Here is a 24,975-nt window from a genome sequence, read left to right on the forward strand (position 1 = left end):
TTAAAAAGACTGTTCTAGGGCATATGCAAATAAACCAGAGACTCATAAATATCAACATTTATCATATAACTTTATACTACAGTTGGGACTACATTCCACAGCTGTAGAATTAACTGTTAATAAATATAATCAAACACCATCAAAATAAGAGGACACATGTACATATATTCCCTCTCTTTTGCTCTCTCTCTCTGTCACTCTCTGTCACACACATACACACACACACACACACAAAGAAAGAAAACAAATACATACACACTCATACTCAAAGTTTGCAATTGAGAACAACAATTTTCTCTACATTTCAGTTTCCTAATTTTGATCTTTTTATTTATTATTAAATAAAGTCTACGATATTGGAGAATGCATGGAATTTTAAAGTGAGACTACATATGTTAGAAAAATGCATCCAGGGCACATATTTTATTTCTTAAGAAAATATAACTATGCACAGTGTGCTTCCTCTGTCCACTGGCCCTGGCCCTGGAGTACTGGATCCTTATAACTAAAGCCTAACAGCATAGGCAGTGAGAGGTGGTGCAGCATCTCTTGGGCTGGATGGCCTCAGCATCACAGCCTTGGTTCACTGTGGAGCTCAGGAGCACCCTGCTTAGAGAACGTTCCCAGGAGCGCCCAGAGTCTGGTGGGGTCCTCACAGTTGTGTTTGTGTACCCAGTGAAGAAGCAGGTCCTCCTTCCTCCCAAGCATCTGAGCACAGAGCAGGCACTTAAAGCCTGTGTGCGACCAGAGAAGCTTGGCGGGGTGCTGTGAGCCAGCCATTCCCCACTGACCACCTTCACTTCCTACCAGGGCTTCCTCTCTGTTCTGATGAGGGGCTGGCAGTCTTTTCACTCTAGGGAATGATGGAGAGTCCTCCACAGAGGCAAAGGACTGTGTTTGCTTCCTTCTCTCTGTGCACTGCTTCTGGTGGGCAGCATCCGACCTGCTGCCTGGTAGGATCATCTCTTGCAGCCGACCTTGAATTTCCTCTCCATGAACATGAAGCAAATGAAACTTTATTTCAGCAAAAGACTGTGCAGTGATCTGACAACGGCCACATCTGATTTGCAATTTGACTTCATCTGCCTGGTTTAGAAGAAAATCTTCTTCCAAACTTGACTTGGTTTCCCTGGAAATGGGAGAAATAGTCTATGTAAGATATACTAGGAAAATGCAACTGGATCTCTTGCTGCCAGGTTTTGGAAAGCAGGGATAGACAGAGCTCTGAAGAGCCTCAGCAGAGAACACAGCACACAGGGCCACTTACAGAGCCATACAGCTATAAGAACACCAGGAACCATTTCAGAGGAGTCCTGCATCTCCCCCTAGTGAACCAGCTCTCTGGATACCACAGATGTACACAACAGGAAGATTAGGTAACAAGATGGGAGCTGCCGAGATACACACCATGTGGCACTCCTGGAGATGCCTGTCCCACTCATGCATGCCACCCCACCATTAGAGAAGTTCTGACATCTTATTGCAAGATGATCTAAGAACACGGAAGCAAGTGTGAAGGAGGCTGCATGGCAGGCACATTAGGGAAAGGCATGCTAGTGGAAATGGGAAAGAACTACTGGAGAAGAGGAAAGCCAAAAGACAAGGAAAAGCTGGGGCAGGCATCTTGTTTTTATTTATCATAATACAGAACAGAAACCATTTAGAGCAACTGGAACAATAAAAACAAGGAGCAAAGGTCCTGGGCAGGGTTTCCTTCTCCTTCCTCGGTCGCCTCAGCTGAGGGTGCGTGGAGCACACTATGGGCACTTCCCTGGTCATTACTGCTCAGGTGCCTGCCTTGTCAGATTACAGATTACAGAGTTTTTTTTGGTTTGTTTGTTTTAAATAATGTCAAAGAACGGTACTTACAAAACAGAAGGACACAGGAAAAAGTTAATTTGGCCTGTCAGGTGACAAAAGGCACATGTGGAGGGTGAGGGGGAGCACCTTGGGGTCTGGTGAAGAGGGCAGCCTCACACAGCACTATGAGGTAGATAATGATGTTTTGATAAGAATTCTGCAAACGATAATTTGGGGGAACTATTTTATAGAGACTATAAAAGCTATATATAGTAATCTATTATTTTAATTTTTAGACACAAAGTTATGTCACCTAACTGTCCCAACATACTCCAAACTGGTATTTGTGCCTTGACTTACACATTGTGACTGAGCAGAAACCAACAAGAAATGGGGTCATTCTTCACAGAACCGAGGGAGTGGGAGAGGTGACTTATTTTACCTATGACATCTTCTGCTGTTGCTGTTATTTTTGAGACAGGGTCTCACACAGCCTAGGCTGACCTTAAATTTCTGATTTTCCTGTCTCTTTCTGCCAAGTTCTAGGACTATATATGTGTGCAACACTACTTCTGATGAGTTTTCTGAATCTTTTTTTAATCTTTATTTTTTAATATTTTCTTCATTTACATTTCAAATGCTATCCCAAAAGTCCCCCATACCCTCCCCCCCACCCTGCTCCCCTACCCACTCACTCCCACTTCTTGGCCTTGGCTTTCCCCTGTACTGGGGCATATAAAGTTTGCTAAACCAAGGGTCCTCTCTTCCCAATGATGGCTGACTAGGCCATCTTCTGCTACATATGCAGCTAGAGACACGAGTTCTGGGGGTACTGATTAGTTCATATTGTTGTTCCACCTATAGAGTTGCAGACCCTAGCTCCTACACTGGAGGCCCTGTGTTCCATCCTATAGATGACTGTGAGCATCCACTTCTGTATTTGCCAGACACTGGCAAAGCCTCACAAGAGACAGCTATATCAGGGTCCTTTCAGCAAAATCTTGCTGGTGTATGCAATAGTGTCTGGGTTTGGTGGCTGATTATGGGATGGAGCCCTGGGTGGGGCAGTCTCTGGATCCTTTCGTTTTAGCTCTAAACTTTGTCTCTGCAACTCCTTCCATGGATATTTTATTCCCTATTCTAGGGAGGAATGAAGTATCCACGAGTTGGTCTTCCTTCTCAAGTTACAGCAGACGTTCCTGTCAGCTTCCCTTCCATGAGTACTTACCTCTCCAGTGAGTTGTCAGGTCCTTGCACACCAGGATCTCTGTTCTTGTTTTTTGGTGTGTCTCCTGGCTGCAGTTCACTGGGGGAGGGCTCTGTGCTGATCACAACCCTGTGCACCTCCTTCAGATGGCCGAAATAGACTCGGACATGACCAAATACTTTTGCACAAAATTCACAGCACACTAGTTTCTTGGGGTGGTTGTCACCATGGTGAAGTTTCATATGTGCGCTCAGGCTGCCGGGGCGCACATAGGTCTTGCGACAGATCCCGCAACTATAAGGCCGTCTGTTGGTGTGTGTATTCATGTGGTCTAGAAGGTGGTGTTTGAATTGAAAGTGGTAGTTGCAGACTGGACACATGTGCCAGGGCTTTTTAATGCCAGAGAATCCATTTCTGAGTACAGAGCTGGGCTTAGGGGTAAAGCTGTCACTTTGCTTGGAGCCAAGACATTTTGAAGGCAGGGCATTATTCAGAACATCTTGACCTAGGCTGCTGGGAGCCTGAGACAGCACAGCCGTATGAGATGCCAGGGGTGCCAAAGCAGACAGGACAATGACAGGCTTGGGCATGATGTTACGATACTTTCTTGAAGCAACCCTGGGCTTCTGGTCTCTGGGTTCTTGGGGACTGTTTCTTGCTCTTTCTATGCCATCTCCACACATACCAATAATGCATTTCCTCCTTTTGCCCTGCAATGCTAAAATCTCATCTGGCACTTTCCATTTTCTTCCTCTTCTCTTTATTCCACTGCTGGGTTTTGCCTTGTGGCTGAGATCTAATTTGGTGACAGGACAGAAGGCACTTTCACATGCACTCTGCTTAGACCCATGCAAAGCAGCTATCTTGCTGGCTATCTCTGAGGCAGTATCAAACCCTTCTGTGATGGACAGTCTCTCATCACAGTTTGCTCTGCATCCAGATAAAGACAATTCTGCATTATCAGCATCTGATTCCACTTTGCCCACCTCTGTGGTTTTCACTCTTGGTAAGGGCAGGATGGGCAGTTTACCCTTGGGTACTACAGAGAGCAACTGAACTGCACTGCTCAAGACAGTCTGTGCAGGAGCTACCCGTTCTTTGAGTTCTTCACTAGCAATAGCAGGCGTAGTGGGTGCCTCCTTCCTGGCACAACCTGCCTTCTGCATAGTTGCTGGGAGGCTCTGATGGGAAGAAGAGTCCTCTGTAGTGTATACTGGCATGGCAGAAAGCTCACGATCGCCACAGCTGTTGGTCACTAGAGGACTCAAATCTCCTTGGCCAACACCACTGGTCAGTGTAGCTGTGTTGATATTAGTGGGAGAAGGGTTTAAAGTTGGCATTTGCTTCCACAGGCTAGGTTTATGAGGTGGCTCAGGATAGGCTTGTGGGGAAGGGGCCAAATGGCATAGCTGGGATGGGCCAGGAGAGTCACTGGAGCCACTCTTGGGAGAGCTCAGGTCCTGTTTCTTTCTTAATCCTTTGCTACTTAGTGGTTGATATCGAGGAATAGGCAGTTTAAGGTTTTCATGTATGGACATTCTGGGCTTCTGAACTGGCTGGACTGAGGCAACATTTGGTAAAGCAACAAGAGAAAACGTCCCCTCTTGGCCAGCCACCTGCATCAGAGCATAGTTCTGGGTGGGCATGCCCAGAGGCTTGGACATTAGAGTCAGACTCCCTTGGTCAGAAATTGAGGAAGGGCAGGGAAGCACTCTGGATGTTAGGACCTTAGGTACAACTTTTGGTGCAATGGTCCTAAACTGACTCTTACTCTGTAATGTTTTCTCACTCTGTGTTGTTCCAGAACGGATGTTTGATTCACCTGCAATGACAATACATAGATTATTACAATGTATCTGTTCTGGACTGAAACTTCAAGTCACATCTGATCTGGGCTAGAGACTTGGCCCAACACTTAAGAGGACACACTGCATTGCATAGGACCTGGGTTCATTTCCCTGCACTCATGTTGGAGGACTCATAGGTGTCTCAACTTCAGCTGCAGGAGATCCAATGTCCTCTTCTGTCCTATGCAGGCAACTGCACTCATGGGCACATACCCACACCAGTGAACTTATGAGTATGCACACACAGCGTACACACACACAAATACTCACACAATTTATCTGTTCAACAGATTCCTTAGCCTGTAGCCATATTTCTAAGCAACCACCTATGTCCTTCAAGACAAGGCTTGAAGGTCACCTCCATGCCTTGCTTTCCCCAGGACTGTTATTCTCCACTGTTGCAACAGAAGTCTCCTGTTAAATGTCAGCCATTAAACAAAGCTTTTAGAGAGCTGGTCCTTCTGGTCCTTGTGCTCTGTAAGCCCTTTATCCAGCTTCTGTCTTTATACAAATTATATCCCACTTTCCTTCCTGACCTCCAGAGCTACAACGTATCTCCTCTGGTACATTCTATTGTGTCTTTTGTTTCATATAGATGCCTTGCCAGCACACCTAAGCTTGATGAAGTTAAGGCATACTAAGTTCATCTATCACCCATTGCATCTTTGGTCTAAACAAATGTTTTTGCATTAACTGGCTTTTCCCTCGGGTTTAGGCTGCACCATTTGGTACTGGCAGTGCAGTTTGCTTTGCAAAGTGATGGGTTCCAGACTGAAGGTGACTTTAGCGCAGTTCTTGTATGACTTGTGAATTTTCTTTCCACACCTTTCAAAGTATTTATGTATGCTTTTGCAATTACATTTTAATTATTAAAAAAAAAGCTGATGTGACATTTAAAAAAAAAAAAGCTAAACATAACCAAAGAGACACAGGATGATAAAAGTACAGAGCTGAAGGGGATGGGAGTTGGGGGCCATGAATCACACAGAAAGCACTTTCTAGGATGGTAATCAGGACAATTTTAACTGACAGAATAATGTTCCATTCATCCCAGATTTATTGGTATGACCACAGAGCAATTACTATAACCTTAAGAGAACAATTAGGGAAATGTTTTGGCTCCCCCAGTCTAAGGACTGAATCATCCACTTTATTTCCCCAGGCCTCAAGGTCACAAGGCCTGGCTGTGGAGAAGTTTCTTATTTTTAAGTGCCTCATATTAATCAAACTTCATTTAAGCTCAAATGTACTAGTGCACATACTAGTTTAGGAGCTGGATATTGCAAGCCCATAATCCCCTTTCTGAAAATTGTGGGGATGCATGAGTGTTAGAATTTGCACTTTCAGATTTTAGAAAAGTAGTGAGATAGAAACACACACACATACACAGACACATACACACTATACAACTCTGCAGGGCACCCATAATTAAACTCACTGTTCTGTCTGAAGCAAAGTACATTAGTATCACAACACAGCAGGCAAATCAAAGATCTGAATGGTTTTATTACAGTTCAGGGTTTTGCCTCTAAATGACTTAGGTACCCCATTTTTTACTTTAGATTTTGGAGCTCCGTGTAAAGGTGTTTTAGAAACATTTGTTTGAGGAATTCCAGGGATAGGAATGTGGGAATCTAAAAATCCAATGAAATACAGGGTAACAGTTTTACAATCAATCCCTTTTGACTGCAGTTTGTGAGCCAACAATTTGAAAGAAAGTTGCTTGTTAACACTATGTTAATATAAGCAACGTAATAGGAATAACTTGCAAAGTATGAAAACTACTTTAGAAAGTTCTTTACTATTAGGTTAGGAGGCACGTATTGCTACCTGTATGAGAGTAAGCTGCACACAATAGCTGCATCTCTCCAACATAGAAGGGGCAGAATTATACAGGAAAAGCAATGACATCAGAGAAGAAGATGCTGTGATGGCTTTAGAGCTTTCTAGGAGATAAGCTTCTGGGAAGAGGTTTTACTAAGGAGGCAGGTCCATACGAATGGGCTGGGGTGCTGGTAGAATGCAAAGGATGAAGGCCATTAGTATTGCTTATCATCTGCTTCCTGACTGGCTGCAGTGTGGGCAGCCTCTCATACCCCACCATACTCCCTTCAAACCCCCTTCCTCCCTATCCTGCCTCAAGTGGCTTTTGCCAGGCATTTTGTCACAGCAGAAAGAAGATCAACCAACCAGAGACCAAGTGTAGATTTAAGCAAAGGGCATTCCTGGAGGTACCCAGCTCTGCCCCAGCAAAGCCACATGCTGATTACCCGAGGGAACAGTGTGGATAGCCTGCAATCACAGGCCGAGGTGACTGGTAAGTGGTAGCTAGTGGAGTCAGATGCTGGGGAGGAAAAGCCTCTCAGCTGCCTCATGATCCTTAATCACAGCCACTCAAATCTGTGGGGCGGAGAACAAGCTTTGCCAAGAATATTGAAGTTTATATGCTGGCATGCATCTGTCAGGAGGTGCATGAAAAAGTGAGGTTTCCTTCCCATAAGGGTGGTATGCTGCTCCACTGCCCAGAAACCACTAAAGGCAGGAAATAAACTGATGCATTATTGGAAAAGTGAGGCAAAGAGTATAGAACCCCAAAAATGGGAGGAAGAAGAGACATCAAACTCAGGAGCTATTTTAATGCCTAAGAGTAAGCTAAGAATAATTCAAACAACACTTGGTAGCTGTAAAAGGAAATGACAAACTGATATGGAACAGTCTCAAGACATGAGCTTTTTAGGAGACACTATCTCATCACTTTTTGAAGTAGGGGAGTGCGTACCCAAATATATACCTCAACATGACAGAAGGGTTCCTAGAGACTTCTGTGGGATGGGAATAGCTGTGGGAGCTAAGAAACTGAGAATCAGGCAGAAGCAGCTTACTGTCCACTTGCTACCCTGTCTGGCTCTTGGGAGGTGCTAAAACGTAATTTGCCCAGTGAATGAGTGAATGAGACGTCTCATCTGTACTTATCTAATGAGTATGTATGTGGGCATGCGCGTGCCACGGTGAGTATGTGGAGGGCTGAGGACAACCTGCACAAGTGGCTCCTTCTGTGAGATGGGTCTGAGGCCTGAACTCAAGTTGTCAGACTTGGTGATAGTTGTGTTTACCCACTGAACCACCTCACTGGTCTATGAATTGGTTTCTGAAAGTGGGATCTTTTGGGCTACTTGTGACTGTGTGGTTTAGACACACAGAATGCCTTGTGCCATTTCTTTCTTTCTTTAGACAAGAGCTGATGATCAGAGTGTGGCAGGTACACACAACTGTCTCTTATATACGGGGAAGTACAGCTCATCTCCCTCAAGGACAAGCAGGAACCCAAGCCTTGCTTCTCCACACATTTGCAGTAAAAGCCAGGTATGTTAAAATAACTACAACTAAAAAAAAAAAAAAAAAATAGTGTTTGAACAGTAGAAGTCCCTAGAGGAGATGAAGTGCCATGCCATGTTTTAAACTCTGAGTGTTGGAAAAGCATGACTGGTGAGCCTCTCTTGGCAACACAGCAGCCGTTCACAAAACTGAAAATCTCATGATATGGATGGAATAAGTCTGAATTTTTATAGCAGTGTTTCTTTTATGAGAAGCAATTGAGGAAAGGGAAAAAAAATGATGCATGTTAGTAAGAACTGCTCAAACCCTGCCTCTCCTGTGTCCTTGCCCAGTGTCTGATCCATTCTGTCAGATTTTACTCCCAATGGTCCCCCATCGCAGTTGTCAGTTGACTAAGTGTTAATTGGATTAGCAGTTCAGTGTGAATGGGAGTTAACATGTGCATTTTAAGGAGCAGAGTTGGAGTTGTGGGGATGCCTCTTCTTACTTTTGTTTATACACAGCAAGGAAGAAAGCTACTGGCTTGCAAGGAGAGCCCCTTTCTGGTCCAGCAGGGAGGAAGGCTGCTGGTGGGGTTTAGGATGCTCACTGGCCACATTTCTATAGGACAGCAGAAGTGAAAACTGTGGCCTGCAGTAGGGGAAAGTATTTTGATAGTGCTTATTTGTAGATTTAGTAGTATACTAATTAAATAATTAAGAAATTAGTTCAATAGGATAGGAAAGATGGCCCAGGGGTATGTAGAGGCACTTGTGGATAAACCTGACCTGAGTTCAACGGCACAAGGAGAAAACAATGTATAATATGTAGCAGCAACACAGAACTGTCCATGACTAACCACATGTGTGCACCGGAGCCAAAACGTATGCATGGCATGTGCCTGTAAGAACACAGTAGTAAACAGAGAGTAACTTTAAGAAAGCTCGAGTACAGAAAGAAGGATTGGGAATCAAAGGGAACCAAAGTCTACAATACAGAGTAAGTTAGATAAGCACGAAGACCAAAGGAAGAGGAAACAAACGTTTTTTGTAAAGAATTTAAAAGTTAATTACATCAAATATCAATGGTAATAAAAATATTTATACAATGCAGCTACTGAGACTTAAGTAACTATTCTTTTTTTTTTTTTTTTCGTTTTTGTCCAAGGTTTTACTAAGAACAACACAGAGACTAGGCAAAGGAAAACTAGTTTAAGTAGGAGTTATCAACAATGAGTGAGGCCATCAAAATCATTCAAACAAAAACTGAGGACAGAAACGGAGCTGTATGAGCATTAGTCTGGAGTCCCTGGAGATAACTCATTACTCAATTTCATTCTCAATTCAACAATTTTCTTGCAGTTAGTAAGTAAATGAAGATCACCCAAGATGGAGTAGGTGTTGGCTGTTTGTTCCCAGCTCCCTATGCCTTGGGAGGTATTGTTATCTCCATTATCTCCACTATGGCAAAGTGTTGAGAGCAGGTTGGGAAATGGAACACTGCACAGTGGAAATAGGGAAGGGCAGGATTGGAAGCCTTTGTCACCGGGAAGATGAAGTCGGTAGGTTTAAGCAGAGCTCCTACTTGATTGGTTTGTGGAACATATTTGGCCTTTTCTGATTGATCCTAAGTTGGGAAGCACTGACAAAAAAATAGAGAAACTGGGCTTGTCAATCAAAACTTGGTCAGAAGAGACAGATTTTTCTTTGTCTTCCTGAAATGTTTGGTAGAGACATTGGGGTGACTTGGCAGAGCAGGCTGGCTTCCTGAGTGGATGGGAAGGTATCCGCTGGCTGCTACAGTACCAGACTCACGGTTCTACCTTGACATATGGTTCAATCACCGTCTTCCTCTTAAGCATGAGGTCTTGGAGGGTGCTCCCTCTGAGTCTCCTGAGCACGAGGTTCTGGAGGGTGCTCCCTCTGAGTCTCTTGAGCATGAAGTCCTGGAAGGTGCTCCCTCTGAATCTCTTGAGCACAAAGTTCTTGAGGGTGCTCCCTCTGAGTCTCCTGAGCACAAGGTTGTGGAGGGAGCTCCCTGAGTTTCCTGAGCATGAGGCTGTGGAGGGTGCTCCCTCTGAGTCTCCTGAGTACGAGATCCTGCAGGTGCTCCAGCTGAGTCTCTTGAGCACAAGGCTCTGGAGGGTGCTCTCTCTGAGTATCTTGAGCACGAGGTCCTGGAGGGTGCTTCCTCTGAGTCTCTTGAGTACGAAGTTCTTGAGGATGCTCCCTCTGAGTCTCTTGATCACGAGGTTGTGGAGGGTGCTCCCTCTGAGTCTTCTGAGCAGAGGTTGTGGAAGGTGCTCCTTCTCTGCCCATTCTCAGTCCAACTTTTCCCACACATTTTACTAACGGTCCACTGAGTAAAAGAAACCATTGGGCAGGAACTGCAACTGTAGAATTCTTTGTCTTTAAAGGTTAAAGTGCTTTGTTCTCTTCTGCTGTGATGGGCCTCCAGTCAAGCCTGAAGTCCAACTCCCAACAATGGTCAGTAGCAGCTGTAGAATGGAAGTCCAAGGATCTAGCAGTTGCTCAATCTCCCACAAGTAACTATTCTTTAGGGGAGCTAAAGCTTTGCTCCAAATGAAAAGTAAGTTTAGAAGTTTTTTTTTTAATTAAAATACCTCCTAGAAAATATCAATTTCGACAAGTTTCAAGTTTTTCCATGTCAAAACTCTTTTATAGTTCTTCCTTTTGGAAGGACTTTTTATATAAGAGCTTCAGATAAGAAACACTGACAACCATACAAGGAAAACACTTTGTTTTTCTAACTTACCTTGGCAGAAATAATATGTAGCAACACAAAAGCTTACTATTGCTATTCAACAGTCAAGACAAGTGTTTCTCCAGACCTACAAAGGATTGGAGAGTGCAGTGATTTGTCAAAGTGCTAATAACTTGCCACAGACTCCAAGTACCCAGAGGCTTCTGGATGTTTCCAGAACTGCTAACATTGCGTTACATATGAAATTCAGACCCTGATAGCTGAACTTCCACACTATAGGGGCAGCAGACCTCCTCCTGGCATCTTTACACTGTAATAAGTACCTGTGCACACTGTCTTTCCAGGGCATTCTGATGCTAAAATAATGGAAACCATTTCTTGAAAGAGTTTTGTGCCTAGCACAAATGTCTGGGCATGAAATCTTTCATCAGCCAATGAAAATGGCCATTTTAAAAAAAAATCATGTTTGTTTGCTTGCTTTTAAGATAGGGTTTCCCATAGCCTGAGCTGCCCTCAAGCTCACCACGTAGTGGAAGATGACCTTTAACTCTTGATCCCAGAAGCCCTACTGCTGTCTTCCCAGCAAAACCAACCTAACTAGGTCCCACCTGTACTCTCTCTACAAGGGCTAGGATTACATCTTTTCTATCTTGTATTTCAATAGTAGTTACAATAGTTAAGTGTCTGTGATGAAAAATAAGATGATGTTTGATAAGGAAAACATTAGGCTAAGGTATCAAGCAGTATATTTTGCAGGATCCCTGCATAAGGTTGGGTGTTTCTTACTGTTCATCTAAACATCATCATATAACTCAAATGATTAAGATAATGACCTTTTACCAATGATACAGTTAAAAGCAAGATCTTGGTGCCACAAAGATATTATTTTTATTTTGTAATTTCAAAAGTAAGTTTATACAGCGGGACATTTTGGAGGAGTACACAAACTGCATTTACAAAGTAAGGATTGGAAGTGTGCAGCTTAGCAATGTAAAGACCTGCCCAACATGCCTCAGAACCTGGACTCAACACCCTGTGCATATCAAGAAGAAAGGGAGTGAAGAGGAAAGGACAGGGCTATGCTTTCTAGTGTAGCCTTACAGACACTTTATCTTAGCCCCTGATTTATCTTTGACTCACAGTGATTTATAACATTTTTGCTGCACTTTTCCCCACACATCAGCTTTTATGCCAACAGCTTATGATTTATAAGTACAAACACACGAGGCTGGGCAGCTGTGGATCTGTTGCAAGAAAAGCAATCCCTTGTGACTACCTCGCTGTTTCCTAACACTGGTTTTCAAGTCTTGCCTGTGGCTCTTTAGTCAAGGCACATGTTTCTTTAGCATGGGTACCTACAATCCAAAGACCATGCAGGTAATGGAGAAGGCAATGAAATGACTGGCACTAACTAGCACAGACAGAACAAGACTTCGGTGGGAGTGACATTAATGGCTTTGTTAACAAACATCTACAGGCCCTGAGCTACAACTAATCTACAGGCCTGCGTTGATGGCCACATTATCCTGAGCATGCTTGAGATCAGATTCTGCAAGAGCTATTAAAGGAACAACGTCACCCAGATTTGAAAACTCTGGGCACTTTGGATTCCTTTTCCTTTGATTATTGTGTTTTCTCCTCCATCAGTGTCTTTATTCTCCTTTGAACTTGTCTTATCAAGTGGCTGGGAACAGGTGAGACCTTGTTTCCACAGGAGATAAATGATTGTGAGGTATATCTGTATTCTCCTTGCCTGTGGGCTTGCCTATCTGTGTATATATGTACACAGGTAGACACTCCGGGTCCATACCTGGCTTCATGACTGGGTATCCATGGACACTATCAGCATATCATAGGTTAGCCCCATCTCTATCCTCTTTTGGCCCCCGTTCCAAGTAGCCTGCCTTGTGCTTTCCACTCATAATGAATAATTAGGGCTGGAGACATCTACCTACCATGAATAGTGGCCAATGTAAAAAGCTTGAAACTCCCAGTCTCAAACCCTCACCACAATCTACTCCATTGTTTGTCTGTTGTCCTTGGACATTGCTTATTCACAGGGGCTCATTCAAGATTCTCTAAGTTGTATTTCCTATGCCTCTCTTACCCTCCAGGGCATGTCCTTCTTGACAGTGATTAACAATGATCTCGTGATCGTGACTGCTATGTGGGAGACCATTTGCCATCCTTCTTTCTGTTTCTATATCTCCTTTCTGTTATTAATTATGCTCCCAGGATGGGGAGGAAGGTGATGCACTGACAACTTACCTGTCTCAACAGAGTAAAATACAGGCAGACTTTAGAGTGAAGAGATGGAAGACTGCTAACTCCACTCTGTACCCATTCCTTGCTCTGCAGTCAACATCATAGAGATCTCCCGGCTCTCAGGAGGCCTGCCTGGACCCTTCTAGGTCACTGCTGGCTGTCCTTTTATGCTTTAATTGACCATCATGACTTTTATCTCTATACTAATATACTATCTGTCTCTTCCCACAAAAAAGAGTAAGTTCTGTCAGGCAGGAGTTGTTTCATCCAATGCCAGAATCTCAGCCCCTAGATTACTATCTGGCTGTTGCACATTGCAGTATTTACTGACTAAAGAGGTGAACTAGGAATTCTAAACCATATTGTCTTGCTTCCTTTCTCTTATTTTTTCCTGACCATAAAGATATTAAGAGCACAACAGCAGTGAGTACCCAAGCTTTGTCTCTGCTGCAGCTATAGCTCTGCCACCTTCTTCCATGAATGTGCTCTCTAAGTAGTCTGTGTACTTCTTGTGTCTGGTGATGAACTTCCTTCCACTTCCTCAGTCCTTAAATTCCACTAAGTCAGGGAATGGAATGCTTAACTTGCTTCACTTTACATTCTATTTTTAAATTAACAGTCAATCTGTGGTTGTGGAAACTGAACATTTCTTGCAAGGCCACAGTGCTGAAAAGAGCTGGATTTGGATCCAGATCTACATGGCACCAAAACATTTTCCTTGTTCTAAACACAGTGAACTCACTAAGTTGTTTTGAAGTTCATTCTTTTACATATGTTAGTCTCTACCAGTGGATTCATCAGGTTTCCAGGAAGGAGAGTAACTGAATGTTGGTCTTCTAGTTCCATCAGCAGCTCATACCTTAGGCTATAAACGCAGGTTGTGGAGCCTGCATACAGCAGTCTACAATGGAACAGTATTCAAAGGGCAGGCTTGGCACATAGGGACATGCTTTACTTCTGGTATGCATGCCAGGCTTGCAGCAAACTACTTCTTGTTCCAACTGTAATTGTGCACGTGTGTGTGTGTGTGTGTGTGTGTGTGTGTGTGTGTGTGTTTGCAGGCATTCCTTGGCTTGTATGTAGGAGTCAGGGGTTGACTCTTGACTTCCACTTCATTGAAGCAGGATCTCTTTTATTGTTTCTAACACTGTACTGAATAATCCATACTCAGTGGCTTGAAAGCTTCTGGCTGATTCTCCTGTTTTCACTTCCTGTCTTGAGAAAGGAATGCTGGGTTTACAGATGCATGCCATTGCATCCAGCTTTTTACCTGCTTGCCTGAGACTGAATTCAGGCTGTTGGGCTTGGTGACCATAGTCCCCAGCCCTAGACTGGGCTTTATAAAGCCGAAATTCCACAAGGAAATTTCATGATATTTTAAAGTACTGTGCTAGCCATCCTTTGGCACTGTTATTGGAATACCCAACAGAGAAACATAAGGGATGGAGGATTACTCTGGCTCCCAGTTTCTGAGGTTCAGTCCATGTCTTCCTGGTTCCATTGCTTGGATGATGATCCTCTGGTGTCAGCATGTGGTGGAGGAGGTTCTATCCCTCTGCTGTCAGGAATGCAGAGGGAAGGAGGAGTACTAGACGGACTCAGGACAAAGGATATCTTCAAGGACTGACCACTAAGACTTCCTTCCTCAAATTTGGACCTATTTCCTACTTTTCCATCACTGCTCAATAATGCCAAAGGATGAAGGCAGCAGGAGATGAGTGCATGGATTAGCTCAGAGCCTCCATTAGCTATCTCAGGGAATGTCTGCGCAGACACACCCACAAGTCCTGTGCTTTACTAACCCGTAGGTGTAAGTGATGCTTAACCATCACAATCATAAACAAGTTTTTAAAAATTGGCATTTGAGTCTTTTATAATTTAAAAGAACACTATGAATTACCCATAAATTTTCTAACTCTACAATACTACTGAGGTCATCAACGAACTCTAGGTGTAAGTCAAGAGGTTCGGGAATGCTACCAGTTTCTCATGTGGTACCTGCTACTCAGTAAACCTGAGCAGCACCTGTAATGTATGGCCTGATCCGATGAATTATACTTTCAGCGGCTGGGGGACTTCCTCAGACACAAGAAAACAAAGTGTATGCAAGACAGAGAAGTGAGGCCTGTCTTTGGCTCTTCTATTTACTTCTAGCATGAATCTGGGCAGGACAACAATCCTCAATCTATTTTGGCCTCACTTTCCTCCCTATAGCAAGAAGGACAGAACCAGTGTTTCTCTTGTCAGATCTGAAGACATCAGAGAGGGTCTCAACACCATTTCTATCTAATATAGACTCCACAGGCAAAGGATGTGTTGAGCCAAACTACCTGAAGCCAGGGAGTGATTGCATGCTAAGTATACCTGTCCTTACTACTGTGCTCTCCCAGAAGTTTGAATGCAGCATTAGATTTAGGTTGTATTAAACCTTAAACCTTGATCCTCGAGTACATATACCTTTGCTACTGTGATGGAATGATTCACACTCACAACATACTTATGCTGCAGGGCTTGACTTTAGGAAAGGCAAGGCTGAAGCTTGAGCAACACTGCAGCAAGTGAGATGCAGACTCTTCTGAGGTTCTACAACCTGTGTAGGGCTGGGCAGCGAGTTGTAGAAGTGCTTTGCTCTTTCATCCCTATTGCCTTGTCTCCTTAAGAATATGGCAGAGGCTGGGCAGTGGTGGCGCACGCCTTTAATTCTAGCACTTGGGAGACAGAGGCGGGCAGATTTCTGAGTTTGAGGCCAGCCTGGTCTACAGAGTGAGTTCCAGGACAGCCAAGGCTACACAGAGAAACCCTGTCTCAAAAAACCAAAAACAACAACAACAAAAAGAATATGGCAGAGTAACAGGAAATGTTCTGACACTAACAGAAATTAATCTAGATGAAATATTATTTAAAATCAGTAATTGGCAATATTAGAACAGATTAAACAAAATGCTAAGCAAAAATCTTAATTAAATTGTAATTCTTCAGAAACTTATGTTACCTAATATGAATGGACTATCTCATACCTTGTTTTTTATTTCATGATATTTATATTTTTCCTAATTTAAAAAAAATCACAAGCTTTTGTTGACAGTACATAATTTTTCAAAAATAAACATTGCTTTTAAAGCGTCAAAAACAGAAATATGTTAAATTATTTTAAATTAGTTTATCAAGACCCAAATAATCATAAATTGATCTGCTGCTTTCTGTCTTTGTAGCAACCAGGATCAAGCTCGGAACTTTAAGCATACAAGTAAACAAAGAATTCTGCCACTGAGCTAGACCTCAAGCTGACCAGTGCTTTCTACCATAAGCTGAATGCTGGAATCTTTGTAAATATCTTTAGGATTGTTATGTCAATTAATTTGAAGACAAGAACAGTATGTCAACACTGTTAAAATCATTGCCAGGTTTTTGAGTCTCTGGTCCTATCAGTATTACATTTTGAAAACAAAAATGTCTATCTTGTCTCCTTGGTTTGCATAGCAACCTAAAAACCCCTATCAAACTACTTGGCTTTTATCCCTGTTCAACTCATCACAGCCACCATCTGCATAAATAAAGATGCAAGCATCTGCTATATGGCAAGTGGTCTCAAGGCAGATGTGTGTTCATCCTTGTGTTTATGTCACCAAGGCTGGCTACTTTATTAGAACAGATGTACACAATCTCAAAGTGTTGTGTCCCACAGTGAAATGTCTCCAACTGCTTTCTATCAGCATACATAACTGCGATTTACACCTGCATTTATGATAATGATAGAACACAGCAGGGGTTCTGACAAGTGAGATGTGATGTTATGAAATATATTTACATGGTTAATTGGAATTCCTGGAGACTATGCTGCCAAGCAGTCACACTGACAGTAACACATGTCCAAGTAAACTATCTGCTTATCATCCCTACCTGATTTTTTTTTATATAGGTATGTCAAAGTACTTACATAATTTGAGTTTACTCATAAGAATATTTTAAAATCTAATATTTTATTCCAAAATAAAAATAAGCTTCAAGCTATGATCTAATCCATTATTTTAGGCCACCTAGGTCATTTCCACTTGGCTGTATAAGGATATAAAACTAAGTGTGTGTGTTTCCCATTTGTCCTTCTGTCAACAGAATAATGCACTGATAATGTACAGCAATTTTTTCAGTTACTGCACTGGAAACTCTCGATTTCTAACATTAAATAGTTAACTAAAACCAGCTTGAGAATGTCATTTGTATCTGGTCGGCAACATAAAGTGGCACAAAGGTCCAAGAGCAACACTTAGACCATTCATTAGGATCAAATGTTTCCATATGACGCTCATATCTTTACAGCAATATTGGTAATGCGTGAGAATGATTCCCTCCCCCACTACCCAAGGAGGTCAGGCCAAAAAGCAGCGTTAACTGCCACACTGGAGGCATAGAATACAGTGGTTCTTGCTATCATTAGTGAACACAAGGGCTGTAGAGCCTGAGCACTTACAATAGCTTTCACTAAAGCAGGGGTTAGTGGCGCACTCCTTTAATCTCAGCACTCGGGAGACAGAGGCAGGCGGATTTCTGAGTTCGAGACAGCCTGGTCTACAAAGTGAGTTCCAGGACAGCCAGGGCTACTATGCAGAGAAACCCTGTCTCGAAAAAGCAAACAAAATGCTTTTCACTAAGCTACAGTGCTGTGGTGACTGTTACAGATGCACTATCTACTTTACTAACTTGAAATTTAAAATGTCCCAACCTACCGTCATTATAACTTGTGTTTGTACATAGCAGATGTGTATGCATGTATGTAGACAGAGGCACCATCTACCTTTTGGAAACTTTTTTGAGTCTCTCACTGGCTGAGAGCTGGATTACTGGATACACTGGCTGCAGGTGAGTGTGAGCCCTATGCCCATCTCCAATGCTGGGATCACCCCCACTTCTTTTCTTCCCTTTATATATGGGTCCCAAAGTTTCAACTCAAGTCCACAAGCACATTGCCCACTGAGCCATCTCCCCTTGACTAAATACGTTTTAATCTGAAAATTATCTTAATGTTCTATTGTGTTTTAATAGAACATTTACTAAGGATTTTTATTAATGATTCTGTATTCACAAATTTGTCCACATGGTAAAATTTATTTGTAACCCCAAAGCCAATGCTCATGTCATTCTCCGGCTTACTCACACACATGTGAGGTGCAAAGAGAAATCTGAGCTACACCATCACAGCTGAGGTCAGGCAAGGTGATGCTGTGCCTTCATGTCTCAGCCTTCATGCTATAAATAAGAGTTCTTTTCATGGTCTATTTAACACCGGGCTTTTGTACTTTGTGTTTATTCTTTTGTTCTGTTGAATCACTAGAATGGCTCTCAGCACATTGCTGAAGCACCGGCCCTGTGTTTCTAGACACAAGAAAGCTGTAATGTGTCTTTTGAAGAAAGTGTGAATGTGATCCACCTTTACTTAGCATACAGGATGCTGCTGGGTCTGTGAGTTTGGTGTTAATGAATCAAGTTTATTAAACTGGGCATCTTGAAGCTGAAATATGTGAAGCAGGATTATTGATTGGTTGCTGTGACCAAGGCTCACAGAAAGTCAACTGTGTATCTCCAAAGGGTGGTGGTTCCGTGTTGGCTGGTGCAGTGTTCTGGAGATAGAGAGTCCTTGACTGTAAATCCCAGCCAGTTGCCTGTATCTGCTCTCATATCCCAGTCTGCAGCCCTGCTCATCCTGCCCCTACAGAGGTCTGCTGTGAGCCAAGGCCCCAGAGTACATAAGAGCTAAGTGCAATGAATGTTTCCTTCTTCTTTCACTAGAATGAAGATAAATCTTATTTACCAAGAAAGAAATGAGGGGGAGAGAAGAGGGAAGAAAAAAACACCACAAGAGAAGGCTAAGAAAACATTTTTTGTAGCAGGTTTGAAATGTGTAGCAGATAATGAGGCAATGGATGACTTAGGTGAAGGCCTCAGGAAGCAGAACTCAGGCTGGCTGGCGGCTGGGGCTCCTGACAAGGGCAAGTGCTGAGCTGAACCAATACTGCTCTTTCCTCGTTGCTTAGCTCATTGTCTCGCTGAAGGCAGTACATATTTGTTAAAAAGAGTGTTTGCTTCTATTGACCTTAGAACTCTATCCAGTTTGGTGTTTCAGTAAAAAGCAAAGATTGAAACATTTCCACAAAATCTGCTATGACTTATAAGCATGTTTTGGGACCTGAACATCCACAATATAATTCAGTAGACATCCGAGAGCCCGTTTCATGCCAGTGAACGTTTAACTCTGCTGAGGGAGAAAATTCATCAGGAATTTTATAAACAGTCCAAGATGAGTAAGATCTTTTGTCTTCAAATTAACAAAAAGAGGCAAATATTGATTGACTAATTATTCCAAGTATTTTTTGAGACCTAAAAAGTCACAGTCACAAACACAAATAGTTTATGTCTGTAAGAGGTGTACAACCACTCATGTACATCAGACATGAGTGCATCCTTTTGACACTACCCCAGCATTCTATTTACTTTACTAATCTCTTTAACAATGTACTACAGTTTACTTTGGCACTTACTTTGTAGCCCAGGCTGCCCTGGAATTCACTATCTAGCTAACTGACCTTAAACTTATAGCAATCCTCCTGTCTCATCTTCCCAAGGGCTAAGATAATTACAAGTATGAGCTATCATACTTGCCTATTATTTTAAAAAGTGGTATTGTTACGATCACTATCATCATCATCGTTGTTGTTTTGTGTGTGTGTGTGTGTAGGTTAAAGGCTGATGCTGGGTCTCTTCCTTAATCATGTTCTACCTTACTTTCTTTTAAATTTTATTTATTTTTATGTGTATGGATATGCCTGTACCACATGCATGACTACCCTTGGAGGTTGAAAGAGGGTGTTGGGTTTCCTAGAATTGGGGTGATATAGGGTAGTGAGCCATCATGTGGGGGCTGGAAACTGAACTATGTGCTCTGAAAGAGCACAGCAAGTGCTCATAACCTCTGAAACATCTCTCCAGCCCCTTAGCCTGGGGATTGAACTCAGGTCAAAATGCATGCACTTTAAGTATTTTACTACAGTTTCCTAGGCCTTTAAAAGTATATTACTGAACCAGAAAGGCCTTTAAAAGTATATTAGTGAACCAGACTCTAAAAAAGAATTCACATATGGATTCACAAGAAAGATAGTAATAGCAGTGGCTCTGAGTCAGACAGTCTACAAATGGTAATTGGATAACATGTGCTTAGATAAATGCAGTGGTCCTGAAGGGGACCACTCAGATGCACAGTGTCTGCCTCAAGGCATCTGCTTCCACTTCCTATTCTCATTAAGCAGAAACAGCACTCATAATGTGAAAACTCTATTTAGGTTAATAAAATATGAAGGCAGAGTTCAGAAAGGCAGCACGAGAATGTATAGCAAACACTTTCTACCTGCAGCTGACTTGCCTAGAAATCAGCAAAACAAAGTCATGAGCTTGACAAACAACTGAATTCTTAGAGATTTCCATAAAACAAAGCATCCGATTGATTTAAAAAAGACAGAACTTCAAATTCCCCATGACTTATCCGAAGTGTATTTTAATGCCCAGTAGGCATGACCAGAGTGAACTCTTCTCAGCACACAGACTACCAGTCAGAGAACTATTTGACAATGTGGTGTGTGCCAGTTAAACAAAACTAAATAAATGCACTTGTATTTTTCTTTTTTTTTCTCTCCTCATTTCCCTCCTGCCCCCTACTTCCTATGCTGCCCAAGCCCCTTCTACCTCTCTCTGTAACTATCACAGCATGCCACATAACTCCTGATGAGGACTATGCGGGCCATCATTGAACTGGCTTTCAACACGTAAGAGTTCCCTTAGGTGACAGTATACTAACAGAATACTTTCCTTAAAATTCAGTGCAAAAATTCTGCTAATGATATCCTATGTGAATTATGTATTGAAATGTATGTGTTTATAACCCTGAAAATTTAAAAAATCCTGTATTTCTAATCAGTCATCATTAGTTGGCTCACTATCTAGCTAACTGACCTTAAACTTAGTTGGCTCACTCTATCAATCAACATTTACGTAATAAATGGAGTGTGCCCAGAAAACTCATGTCACACAATTTGTTTTCGGAGACACAAATATAAGCAGAATCATAACAAAGGAATCTAGTATTTTCTTTGTTAATATAGTAATATTAATCAGGAAACTTTTGAATGAATAAATTAATAGAAAGCTAATTACTCATGTAAAATTGCTTTCTTTCCTCAAGTAATTTCCCATAGTATAATTTCTGTTTATATTGACTTAAAATGTCCTTAGGAATTCAAATACATAATTTATTACTGATCAGAAAAAAAAAGATGACCACCAAACAATTACTAGCAATCTACTTTGTAAGTTTATATGGTGGAAATGGAGACAAATAGTGACCTTGGGGTTGTGACAGATCCCAATGGCTTATTGGTAGGCAAAAATTTTCATTTCTTGAGCCTTTAAAATAAAAATTACATTCAACCTACTGTGAGGACTAAATGAACAAAGGACAGAAGACTGTAGTATAGTAGAGTGACCATCACATCACACTGGACTAATTGTCTTTTCTTTCTTACCTGTTACTCCTACTTCTCTACCAAATTCCAGGATTGGGTCTTCAGCAAAGACCAAGGAGGAAGTTCCTAGGGATTGTAAGTGTCTAGGAGATGCCAGGGGGCTTCCTCTGGAGGCTGGAAACCAAACCTATGTAAGAGCTTAGAGACAGCATAGAAACAAAAAGCTACTGAGGCCAGGCAAAGCAGCTAAGAGGTGATTGATGGTATGCTCTATTTCTCTATGAGCTAGAAGGCATGCAGTTCATGGATTAGAGACACAACACAAAGACTTGTAACATCTTAAAGCTAAAAAACAAATGTTTGATAATCCAGGACTTCGAATTGGAAACAGGTTTAGGTACAAAAGTAACTTGTCTGAGGTTTCATAGCTTCAGGAGGGCAAGTAACTAAGACAGAGTCCTCTTTCTGGATAGCTGACCCATTCATTTTTGTCTGTTTTTCTTATGCAACTCTGCCTCTTGTTTGTATGGATAAAGAAGGGGTACTAGTTAAGGACTCTGAAGAGCTACTGCTACTGGCCACTTCAAAGGATATCCACCAGAAAAATCAGAAAACTCATGGTCTTCATTTCTCCTTGCTCCCCTCTCTCATTCCTACATCTTTTCCTGACTTAGTATTCAGAGCTTAGTATGAGTCTCAAGCGAAGTGATTTTCTGTTGGCCCAATGTATGGATGGATGACAACTAAGTAGACATGTAGTCTGTCCCAGCTTACTTGACAATGGGCCCCTAGGATTGTGCTTGGCTTTCCAGGGGGCTAAACATCCCAAGCAGGAGGCAGCTTTTTGCATATCTCATTGATAGGACAGGCCTTGTTTTAATAACAACCATGAAGAGTGATGGTTGTAAGTGCCCACTCTGTTCAGTAACATGCCTATGAAGCATGTAAAATATCTCCATTAACTTCCATATGTCCATAGTGGGATTTACCATCTTTATTTACAGAGTTACAGAGAAGGGTATACATCACATGATGTACCTAAGACTAAAATTAAGAGGTAGAATTGAGTTACAAACCCAGCATCCATGCTTTGTAAAACTTAAGACACTATCTTTTAGGGGTAGAGATCAGTGTCTATCACATTTATTTTAAGGATCTTTACAGAAAATTCTCTTATTAAAATTATGATCTATACTAAGATTATTCAGTTTTACAGCATTAAATATAACATCTTTTCTTATCCTCATGTCAGAATTTCTCTTCTGTATAGACTAAGTAAGGAAAAAGAAAAGTATGTGTTCCTTCTTTATGTCAGTTTATTTTTTATAAAAGGACGGTATAATTAATCTTTATTATGGAGTCTATTTCTACCTATAATGTTTCTCTGAACACTCTAGAAACTTCTGTTAAAAAGTTAATCATGGTATAATCTAAGTATGATATCGACAGAGGTAGGCCGAACCTGAGTTAATTTCAGAGTAGACAACATGGTCTCAAAAAAAAAAAAAAAAATTGACCCTGCCTACATGTCATCATCTATAGGTCCCTCTTTCACAACATCTAACCTCTCTCTACACAGCCAGATCTTCTACATCTTTCTCCAGGGTAGATCCTGGTGAGTCTCCTTGACCCTCCCAAGCCAATACAGCCATTCCAACCTGCCATATCTAGCCTGTGTTCCACTTTGCCTGGCTACCTTGCCTGCATTGCAACTAACCTCCAACCTTCCTAACCACTACCAACCCACAGGTTCCCCCCATACCATGTACATCTTCCCTACCAAGCTAGATTGAGCACAACTTTCTCCAGAGTCTAGACTTGTGGGTCTATTTGACCCTTTCCTCCGCAACCTATCAGATATAGTCAGGATCACACATCTAGTGCTCAGGCCTAGTCTGGACAACCCTGCCTGTGCCACAACAATCTCTAGGTTTTTGCCAGGATCTAACCTGCCTACCTTTCAACTCACAGGCACCTTTTATGCCACAGTCAACATTTCCACCCTGCAAGATCTACCCCAATACTATAGGCTTGAACCAAGAGGCACATCCTGTATACTATCCCAGTAGTCCTCTCTGTCCATCTGTCCCAAACAATTTCCAACCTTTAGGCTCAACTTACCTGTACATCTCCTTTTCGGCTCCTCGTTCTGTCCATAGCAGACTTAGACCAAAAGAAATATACCTGGCCAGATCTCATGGCAAAAATATAGACAATATGAAATATCAAGCCAGTATTTTCTCTCTAAAATTTACCAGTCCTACAGAAATATTTCCCAAGAAGATATACCTATATGAACACCAGGATGCCAAATTTAAAACAACAATCATAAGCATCGTTAAAGAATTCAAGATATTTAAGACACAAAGGGAAAGCTCAATGAAATTATATAGAGAGAACTTAGGGGAGAATAAATGCCTGAGTAATGGCGAAAACCCCACAAACGTAAGGCTATGGAAACGATAAAGGCAATGCAAGACTTGAGAACAAAATTTGATAAGGAGATAGAACCACTAAGGAGAACTCAAGCTGAAACGATGATGGAATTGAAGAACCCAATTAGCAACTAGAAAGCTCAAAGGAAATTCTTAGAATAAATCAAGTAGAAGATCGATAGGGTGCAATAATAAAGTCTAGACCACATAAAACAGGTACAAGGAAAATAGCCACCCTACACACACAAAGATGAACATACAGAAAATGTGGGAAAGGAGGAGGAAAAAGCCTTCAAATTATAGGCATAGATGAGGGAGAAAAATCCCATGTCAATGGTATAGACCAGATTCTCAAGAAGATCACATAAAAGACTTACCCCAAATAAGGAAAGACATATCCATATAGATACAAGAAGCACACAGAATACCAAAAGAAAAGAAAATCTTCATGGCATATCATAGCTAAATCACGAAGGATACATAAAAAGGAAAGTATATTGAAAGCTACAAGAAAAAAAAACAAAAGCAAAAAATCTATCTCACATATGAACAAAACCCCATAATGATTTATTAAGGGAAACTTGGAAAACCAGAATGGCCTGGAACAATGCATTCCAAGTCCTAAAACACTAGGACTTCCAGCATAGACTATTATACCCAACAAAACTATCTGTAATAATTCAAGAAGAAAAACATTAATTACATAATATAAAGAGTCTAAAATTTTTTTTCAAAATAATGATTTTTTTATTAATTTTTTTTAAATTTTTAATATTTTTATTACATATTTTCCTCAATTACATTTCCAATGCTATCCCAAAAGTCCCCCATACCGCCCCCCACTTCCCTACCCACCCATTCCCATTCTTTTGGCC

General features: G+C 41.7%; 1 protein-coding gene across 8 annotated transcripts in view; it reads right to left on the reverse strand.

The window, feature by feature from the left end:
- Nucleotides 1-302: 302 nt before the first annotated feature.
- The window catches only part of Znf438 (zinc finger protein 438), a 116,321-nt gene continuing 91,648 nt past the window's right edge, over nucleotides 303-24,975 (reverse strand). For all 8 annotated transcript variants that reach the window (XM_021151117.2, XM_021151116.2, XM_021151113.2 and 5 more), the window contains 2 exons: nucleotides 3,029-4,829; nucleotides 303-1,129 (listed from right to left, as the gene is read on the reverse strand). In XM_021151117.2, the coding sequence (XP_021006776.1) occupies nucleotides 571-1,129; nucleotides 3,029-4,829 (2,360 nt within the window). In that variant the 3' untranslated portion in view covers nucleotides 303-570. The remainder of the gene's footprint in view (nucleotides 1,130-3,028; nucleotides 4,830-24,975) is intronic.

The sequence above is a fragment of the Mus caroli genome, chromosome 18, assembly GCF_900094665.2.
Source record: "Mus caroli chromosome 18, CAROLI_EIJ_v1.1, whole genome shotgun sequence".
NCBI classification, from domain to species: Eukaryota; Metazoa; Chordata; class Mammalia; order Rodentia; family Muridae; genus Mus; species Mus caroli.